The sequence below is a fragment of the Elaeis guineensis genome, chromosome 1 (assembly GCF_000442705.2).
Source record: "Elaeis guineensis isolate ETL-2024a chromosome 1, EG11, whole genome shotgun sequence".
NCBI classification, from domain to species: Eukaryota; Viridiplantae; Streptophyta; class Magnoliopsida; order Arecales; family Arecaceae; genus Elaeis; species Elaeis guineensis.
In genome coordinates, this window is record NC_025993.2 from 179837798 (window position 1) to 179847918 (window position 10121).

The 10121-nt window shown below is 37.8% G+C and overlaps 1 protein-coding gene across 1 annotated transcript in view; it reads right to left on the reverse strand.

Moving 5' to 3' along the window:
- Window positions 1-280: 280 nt before the first annotated feature.
- The window catches only part of LOC105039896 (importin subunit alpha-1b), a 13714-nt gene continuing 3873 nt past the window's right edge, over window positions 281-10121 (reverse strand). The window contains 12 exon segments of the mRNA XM_073256533.1: window positions 281-803; window positions 929-1307; window positions 1412-1539; window positions 1814-1942; window positions 3806-3884; window positions 3972-4135; window positions 4224-4409; window positions 4541-4672; window positions 4776-4867; window positions 5008-5104; window positions 5266-5318; window positions 5321-5510. Of these exon segments, the coding sequence (XP_073112634.1) occupies window positions 932-1307; window positions 1412-1539; window positions 1814-1942; window positions 3806-3884; window positions 3972-4135; window positions 4224-4409; window positions 4541-4672; window positions 4776-4867; window positions 5008-5104; window positions 5266-5318; window positions 5321-5510 (1626 nt within the window). The 3' untranslated portion in view covers window positions 281-803; window positions 929-931.

A 10121-nucleotide genomic window follows, 5' to 3' on the forward strand; every position in this document is an offset into this window, starting at 1 on the left:
CGGAAACCCCTGGGCCCCGAAAGAATCAAGTTGCACCGAAGAAAGAGTGGGAAAACCAACATACATGACAGAAACAAAATACAAGTAAATTACATCTAGAATCAGACAGAATTATCCACAAATTACAGCACTTTCCAAGTTATCGCAGCTTCTGTGACCCACTGACTCGAGTAACAAAGAACCAAACAATAATTATATTTATAATCCCTACCAAGCAAGATCATTTAACACATTTTGCAATTTTAAGGGAGAAATCACATCTAATTTGCAACGATAAGAGTAGACGCGAGTAAAACACTTCATTTCCTTCTCTCAACGTTTTCAAGTTGCCAGACTTAAATGACATACTACATTATACTCTTAACAGAGCTCATACAAAAGACACTTTCAAGATAAACAAACCAAGAATGAATTCTTCTATTAAACCTCAAAAAGAAACTCATGCTATACAGGAGGTAAAAAGACTATACCCTGTGCTTTTTAATCACCTGCAACAATACATACTTTGACATTAAATTCGTCAAAATCATTTCCTCCCCTTTCTGGCATTCATAAACCGCTGACAAATGATCCACATCTGGCTACCGCTGATCCACTGATAGGAAGCCAGAGACTTGCCTTTGAACCAAAATGCAACCCGGTACGATGTCTTCCATAAAAACCGCTTCTTTATTTGGTACCACCCCGACCAACACTACCGGACCGACTGGACCTGACCGGACAATAAACACGACTCCCCCAACTGACATTTGACTCGGCCCCATCAGCATTGCTGGGCCACCATCCTCCAATGTCTGCATAGCCTGCAAGTTGGGTTCAACAAATCTTCTATCACACAAACTTAAAAAATTGGATATAGGCCATTCATCTCAGGGATTGGTCATGTGCACACAAGGAAAAGAAAATTGTAAATCTTAAGCCATCTAACCTTTTAGCTGAAGTTGAATCCGCCAGATGGAACTTGGAGCTGCTCGTTGTTCCCAAAATGGAATCCAGTTTGAGCAGCATCGCCTGCGGGCATGGCATCGTCTTCCTCCTCCAACCAATATGTCTCAAGGATCTTCACAGCCTTCTCATAGATCTCAGTGTTGTCATGGCTCTGAAGATTCTCAATCTTCTCCAAACCCTCAGCTTCATCAATCATCTGTGCATACAAGTTCACACCCCCGGTTGTCCCCAAGTTCTTTTCTGCTTCACCAACCTTCAGGATGTTTTCAAGCCCTTCCAAACAAACTGTGACAATTCTTGGGTCGGGGCAAACAAGGAGATCACACAAGGGCTTGATACATCCCTGGCTCACTAGAAACCTGCACCAGTTCACCACAACCAACCATGCTTAAGTTAAAAGCTGCGTGAAACCTCCAGACATGAAAAAGTAACTGATAAATGTTTTTGGATAGGGAGCACATACTTTATTTGATCATGGGTGCCACCAGAAGTTGCATTTGAGATGGCCCACGCGGCCTCTTTCTTGATATCAAATTCAGCAGTCTGCAGCAGGTGCACTAAAGGACCAATGATACCGGCAGCAATCACAGCCTGGGATTCAATCATATCAACTGTTCTCAGAATGATAAAAGAATTTTGATAGGGATGAAGAAAAAGGTTGTTACACTAAACATTTAATAATTCAGTGTAATACAAAACTTCCACATATTTAACTTCAGATTCAGTTCTCTCAAGAGATAATGATTAAGTTTCTATAAGCCAAGTGGCCTCTGCTCATGCCATCAAGCATATTGCTGGCATATCTCATGACATCAAAAGAAAAATTGGTATCAAATCAAATGTCTCTCGTTTTCATCCTTCGTACCTGTATCTGTTCCTTATTCCCTGCCGTGATATTTGATATGGTCCAGCAAGCTTCCTTCTTGATGGATTTCTTATGATTGTGTGTCAAGAGGCTCAGGAGGCAAGGAAGTGCTTGATGATTGATAACATACTGGAGAGCGGAAAAAATATATTGTATTATGACATAGGATAATGAGAATAGAGGAAAAAGTACAACAACACATATTCTAACAAAAATTTCTTCAAAGCAAAAATCCACACATTTGAATACAGCAAGCTAAGGTACAAAAATGCTGGTCACAACTGAGGTAAAAATTCAAACTTAAGAACATGTATTTAGAGAAAGCTGATATGACATTGGTAGCAGAATGTGACATAATTACCATGAAGAAACAGCAAATTTAAGCCAACTAAACATAAAAGTTAAACAAATTCCTCAGAAAATAAATACAGATAAACGAAAGTTTATCACCAATATATGAATGATATAAAAATAGGCATGCATTGTTATGTTGCACATAGCTCAAGTATGCAAAATATGCTTGCTTTTTGACTTTCAGCTGTCCACAGAATCAGAAGTAGGAAATGTATATAAATTCAGACTAAACTACGATTTTTCTGCTACACAATCATCTGATACCAAAGTGAAAATTGTAACATGTACCATCATTCTTCATTTCCAATAGACATCTCAGTTTCCAAAATTTACTAATTTCACTGTACTTCACAAAAGAACTTCTCAGCTAAGGAGAAAGTGTCTACTTGTAACATAACATGCAGAAAAGATTCAAATAAAGCAGCAGCCTGGAGTCACTCTCAAAAGACTAATTAGTACCCAAACATGTACAACATCTGATGTAAGAAATTATGTTGCTCTTCCGAAGCAATGTTACAATTTTTTATGAATACTTCTCAAAAATTCCAATATTATTCTAGTTTTCAGTACACTAATTATCTAAAGTGCAGCAACAAAATATCCCAAGCGGACAAATTATGTTGTAATCTTGTTACAAGCCTATGAATTGCGGAAAGGTGACCACCAAAATTACAAAATACACAAGGTTTTCAACTGAAAGCAAGATCATTACTTTGTGATTTTGCTGATGAGCACCACAAAATGTTAAGAGTTCTACTATAGGACTTTGTTAACATGTACAGAATGCTCCTCATTGATCTTGGGTTATAATTTAACTTCTTCATCACATCCACATCAGTGAAATCTATCCTTCTAAAGACATAGCAAACAATTTTTTTTTTATTTTAATAATGTGCAACCATATAGCTAGATGACATCCGCACATTTCAGAAACATTCACTTAGAACACCACCCATCTATGGTGATCACTTGGGATTATCCAATCATATTGGCATATAGGATCTGAGATGCATCTAAAATGTAGCAGTAGTGCACCAAAGAAACCCAGGATTTCAATGATGACATGCCTTCTCATATATCCTACTCTCCTTCTCAGGCTCCTGACCACACAGCTGAACATTTATCTCGTTTTTCACACAAGGTAACATGACCAGAAAGCTGCACATCTAAAGATCCCAAAACCTTGCATCTATCTTTATTTGCATAATATCAATAATCCTATCAGTCCAAATGTAACCATGCAGCCACACAGGGTAAAGGCGACACAAACAAGTGCAAGCAAACAAGTAAATGATGCCACATAAATCCAGCCAAGTGTCTATGCACGGTTATAAAGGGCATTGTAACTACCATTAACAAGAACATTGCAACTACCACACACATCTTTGAAAGCGAGAAAAAGATTCCCAACAATGGTCAGAAATCAACATGAAAGCATGTCATAAGCATCGTAGTGGGGAATATCATATGTTTTATGCCAAATTATCGCCATTCAGATTTGTTAGTAGAAACATCATAGGTACTCACCATAAATGCTGCTCAAAATTCTATTTAGCAATTTATAGAGTACCTACTTGTCACAAGGCATCAAGCACAAGAGCAATGTCAGAAAACAATGCAAAATTGTTGTTAAGATACCTGTGTCTGCACATCATCTCCAGTGACAATGTTACCAACAGTCCGAAGAGCTGGAATAAGCACAGAAGGTGAAGGATGCCTGAAAAGATAATAGATTAAATTAATAGGACATTCAGAATGAAGTAAAATTTCCATCACAAGTTCTAAGCAAATAAGTAATCCATACAGAAGCAGCTCTACAAGCCGAGGGATGACGCCTGCTTCAATTACAGCTTGGATTTTGTCATTGGTACCATCAGACAGATATGACAATGCCCAGCACGCATCAGTCAGGACTTCCTCATCGTTTGAATGTATGAGGCGCTCAAGTGCAGGAAGAGCTGGCTTGACCTGATCCTCAAAAAACACAAACATTCAGTACAAGCACAGAACATCTGCCAGATCTATAACAATAGAATCATACTACCAACATCTAGACCTGCTCAAAAACTGGTTGTGGCTTCCCCCTGCAAAAGTTCGACAGAGTCCATGTGGCGTTCCTCAACATTGAAAGCTTCGCATGCTCATTCAGCTGCGCCAGCAGTGGAATCAATGCGCCATTGGCCAAAACAAGATCACGGCATCTTGGGGAATCACCAGCAACGTTTCCCAAAGCCCATACCGCCTAAAATTCAGTATAGTAACACAAACAAGCTAAATTAAAAGCCTCAAAAAATAAACTTATTTAGAGTTATCAACAAGTATATTTATTTATTAAAAAAAATCCAGGTTCTAAATATACAGATCCTTGTATACCTGCTCACGGACATCATCACTCGGGGAACTGAGAAGTTTAACAAATATCGGAACAGCCCCATGATCTATCACAACCTTGGTGTTGTCTGAGGTTCCTGAGGCGATGTTGGTGAGCGCCCAAGCTGCTTCAAACTGCCCAAATGACACCAAGCACAGGGATTAAAATAAATAAATCAAACAACAGCACAAACAAGTACAAGCAAATCAAATTCCTTTCGATAGAATAAATTCTGACCTGAAGTTGGGGAAAATCTTCCCTTGTAAGAAATTCCACGAAGCGGGGAACCACTCCAGCTTGGATAACCTCCTCAATTGGAGGGCTTCGTTCTTTTTTTTTAATAACAATCCAAATAAAACGATCAATTTCTCATAAAAAACACAGATGAGAATATATTATTGAAGAAGAGGTGCCACGAAACCATTAAAAATGAGGGGGGGGGGGGGGGAATCTTTGAACAATCCAATACCTATAGAAAGAAGTTTTCGGAACTGTGTGGTTGCCTCTAGCTGAAGCGTGCTGTCGTCCGAATAAACCCCCGCCACCATAGCCGGAAGACTCTCCAGCTGCGAATTCGAAACCAACACAGAAAAACAAGAAAGGATCGTGAGCTCCAAATCCAAAACCCTAGACCTAGAGCTAGGAAAACCCTAGCAAACCCATCGGTCGGGCGGATCTCGCGATCCAGGATCCTAGAACTACAGATCAAAAGAGAAAAGTGGATCACCTTCTTCTCGAGGGCGGAGTGTGGATCGAGGAGGGGGGGAAGGGCTGGGCCTGCATGCCCTCGCGGCGCTTCTTCTGGAGGCTCTCCTCCCGGCGGCTCTTCCGGATCTCAACCATGTTGTCCTCTCTCCGACGGCGGCCCTCCTCCGCGTCCACCGCTACCTTATACTTGTTCCGGCGGACCTCCGCCCGCTCGCTTGGCCTCAGCGACATGGCTCCCGAAGCCGGAGAACGAAAAAGAGAGACCTAGAAGAGAAAGAATCCCTAGACGAAGAAGCTGTAGGCTGAGGGCAAAACCCTAACCCTAGCGGAGCTCGAGAGAGAGAGACAGAGAGAGAGAGATGAAGGAGGACAGGAGAAAGGGGAAATCGTCCCTTTTTTTATAGGTTGAAAGAGACGCGACGAGGGCCGAAAAAAACCCTAGAAGGCTTAGAACTTTTGGATAATTCAAGACAAAGGGACTCGAAACTACACCAAGAAACGCACCGGTCATATTTATGGAAGAAATGTGGGTCGCTCTTTTTCTTCTCATGAAATAGTGTCCGGGTGAAGAAGTTGGGGTTTTTGCAAGAGTGGTCGGTGGAAATTTCTGGATAACGGTGGATCGAATCGCCGAAACGTGCTCTCGAGGCAGAGACTATTAACCTATATCCGAATACGTGGAGCAACTGATTAGCAAAAATTTGACTAGACACGGTCAATCTAGGAAACTATGAACTTACCCCTATTGGAACCCAGCAATTAATATATGGGTCCCACAGTATTTTGTGGTAGGATGGGTGGGTGCAGAAGTGAGTGTTCCAATCAGGATCATGAAAAACTAACGGCGGATATGGAAAGAGTGACAGTGTAGTGTTCTTTCGGCATAGAATAAGGTATGCCAAAATTGAGGGCGTGGAGAGTGTTGATTTGCCTGTTTTTTTGATTCATGAACGGTTCGCCTCGGGTAAGTTGCACCCGGCACGGTTTACATTTAAATAGGGAAGGGCCATGGATGTAAGACCCACTGCAAACATGGGGAGGAATCTCGTCCGTTGGATGGCAAGCGGACGGGCGTGAAGGATAGTACTATTGGAATCTGGTTGTGGTCACTCTCTGGTGCGATGTTTCTCGACGGCCGTTTGAATTATTGGGCGGTCACACAATCACACCGAGCACGGGCCGGTGCCGGGACTCTCGGATGCAGATCTGATCGTGAGCCGGACTTGGGCTCAGAAAATATCGAAAATATATAAATCCCATCCAATGCACGAGTTTAGATCTGAAGTCCGACTCATAATCAATCCTACTTGGACATGGTCTTGAGGTAGGCCTTGAGTTAGATAGTTTAGGATGAAGAAATTCTTTATGCATTGCGGACGGTGATTGGCTCATATGCAGGATGGAAAGTATATGGAAAAAAAAAAAAATTATCGGCCCACGTGTGAGCCAATCACCTCACGTCCGCGCAATGCGCACAAAAAATTTCTCTTTATAATGATGGTTAAGTGATGGGCAAAGAAAAATTATTTGATTAACCAACCAAACACCATTTAAAAATTAGTGAAGGATTTTATTTGGTCCTAAGCATTTTTCATATCATTTGATGATTAGTAGCTCAGCTTAATTTATACAAATTGTTGTGAACAAGGATAGAGACCTCTCATATACTTCCAATATATAGATTTCAGTAATTATAAAATAGATGCATCTTTCGTTCTTCCTCCATCTTTTATAGGGCAAAATGCAAATTATATGATCATGCTTTAGAATACTATTGATATCCATGCTTGCATAGTATCATGTTGTTTGAAAGGATATAATCTTCCTACCCTTTTTCCATAATTTGATTTAATAAGGTTTGTCAAGTTGAACCATGAAATAACAAGAAAAACAAAAAATTTAAAGGCCTAGCCATTTGGGGTTATAGCATCTTTTATATAATTAACCCACGAATATCGTAGGATGGTACAAACCTGAAACATATAATTATTTCATGCATGAAAACTAGAGCTTGATCCAATCCAGCAAAGCAAGGAGTCCACTCGAATGACCCAAGCATTGGATTTTCGGACCAAGGCTTGATCTTGAAATTAACAACATCAAACTTCTAGGTACAACAAGAAAAGCCACTATGAATTTGTTATCAAACCATATAAGCTATTCTGAATTTTGGTTATTATTACATGACATTTTTTTCCGTACTTAAAAAAAAAAAATCTTATAACAAATGGGATATTGACTTATAAATAAGGGCTTGAAAGTTGAAATGATCCCCGTTAAAGTCCAATTTGTAGATACAGCAGGTTGTAGGTAATAGAGGGAACCCAATTTGATCCTGGCCTCCTTATTTACTTAGTCCAACTCCTGGCTCCAGGTTTGAGCTGGGTCAGAGCCATACACAGGTCTGCATAGGATCGGCCTACATGCAGCCCAAGGCCCACCTAGCCACCTGAATCTGACCCATTTAATCACCTCAAGCCCACTTTGTTAGTTTTGGAGTTTTCTTTCATGGCAAATCAGGCTTTTTATTATTAAAAAAAAAAATAAACTTTGATTGCACTGTTTTAGACTACAAGTGCCAGCATTTCTCAGTCTCCAGTAATCTAAATATATAGACAAAATGAGAGGATGTCAAAGAAAAAAAAATACATATTTGGAATGATAGAGATTGAGAAAGGTGGGCACTGCTGGTTACTGGATGAAACATCAAATATACATATAGTTTTTATCTATTTATGGCTTAAGCTAATTAATCTGGCCCAAGCTATGCTTTGGATCTTGACTCTTGATAAAGACTTTGCAAGGCTTTAGCTATAATTTAAACTGGGCAGAACAATTTGCTTCTTGGTAGCCTAGGCCACATCCAAGCGTGCAGTGACCTCGCTTGGGCTTATTCTGGGAAATAGCACCATCGAAATTACATAAAGTATATTACCTCATATTGTAGATATAAGGGGCTAATGATGCATTTGGATATCCTCATTTAGACTGCCATTTCCCTTTTATTCTATAAAAATTAGATTGCCATAGAATGTCTTGCATATCTAATCTTCATTTTTCTTTATTCTTATAAGTTGGTAAGCAATACAACTACTATATTGCCTTTTTTCGGTATGGATTCGGTTCGACCTTTCATATGAAAGAATTATTATTATTATTATTATTATTATATTATTATTTATTAATTATTATTATTATTATTTTATTATTATTATTTTTAGCCTTAGCTATTGGATCATGTACAACTTCTAAGTATGATGTCAATTTCTTCTATGTATTATGGGGGAACGAAAGATTTGTTATGCTTTGTAGGGCTGAGCGTGAGTCGGATTGAATTGGATTGAGAGAAAAATTTGATTCGATCGAATCTAATCAAATTAAAAAAAATTCAATCACTGCCGACAGTTTATTATATATAAATCGTTTGAAACCGAAGGTAACAGTTTGTAATGAGTTCGGATGGATTGTATCAGTTTGGACTTCAATGTTGATTCAATATTAATTTTAAACATCACAAATCAATACATCATTCAATTCATATAGAAATAAGGTATATTAATTTCATAACATCCATAAGTTGTACATAATATATCATAATTGTTAATTTTTAATTTTTTAAATAATCTACGTATTGAAAATATTATATCGATAGTTGGATTCGATTTTATATGGATTAAAAATATATAAATTGAATCGGATTATAATTAACTAATTTTTTTATGAATCATAATTCAATTTAATCTGATTTAAGTTTGATTTCATGTGAATTGGATTAGATGGATTTTTTTCGGACTTTGATTATTTACTCAACTTGGTACTTTAAAATTGTGTAAAATATGATGTAGATTAATTGTTAGAGGTAAAATAATTATTTTTTCATACAAAAATACGATTTGTACCATCTCTGATGGGAACATCAAAATATAAAATATTACATTGAATGCAGGAGGGTAATCTTTTTTTCATTTCTTTTATCTAGTATTTGGTGGAAATGTGTTTGATCCCAATGCTTCTTATGTACCCAGCAGATGTATGCCTGCTTGGTAGGTGACGTGGCCTTTTATTTTTGTTTTCAAAAAAAAAATCCAGAAAGAAAAGAGATTTTGATGTATTATTCCTCTTTTTACAACTAAATTGTAAAATGATCCTATTTGTCAAAAAAATATATTTATAGCACTTAATTTTGGTTATTATGACAAAATAGTCACCCTCAACTCTCGACTAATAACCAATTCAATTGACTATCATCTCTCTCTCTCTTATATATATTAATATAATTAATAATAATAATAATAATAATAATAATAATAATAATAAGTGTACTTCCCCTCCAATCAAAACCTTTTCTGTTTGTTAGCTTGTTTTTTTTCAGATATACATATTTTTCAAACCTATGTTCTAAACATATTTTTTTCTCCATCTTCACCAACCATCTCCGTACAAAACAAATTATGCGACCGAAAACATACATCAGCATCCAAAGAGTCAAAAAAAAAAAAAAAAAGAGATGGATGCCGCATGACTCACTCATGAACAGCAAAATAATTCTACACAAAAAATTATAACCTCTCTAATTCTAGCTTTTAATTTATTATTTTTTTCATCCTACACCCTCTAACTTATTTTCTCTTCTCTTCGTCACATTACACCCTTCCCACATCTCAACAGCATCCTCCACAGATAAAAGGTACTTGATTTGGGAGAGTGAGGTCTGAGATCGAAATCCAAATAAGTGACTCCGTTTCAATCATTTAGTTGGGAGGAGTTTCATTTCGATTTTGATTTCAAGATGGAATAGAAATGGTCCAACCTATATAGAACTCAATCTCTACTTTTTTCTATAGATTCAAATTTTCATTCCATTTCGATTTCGAT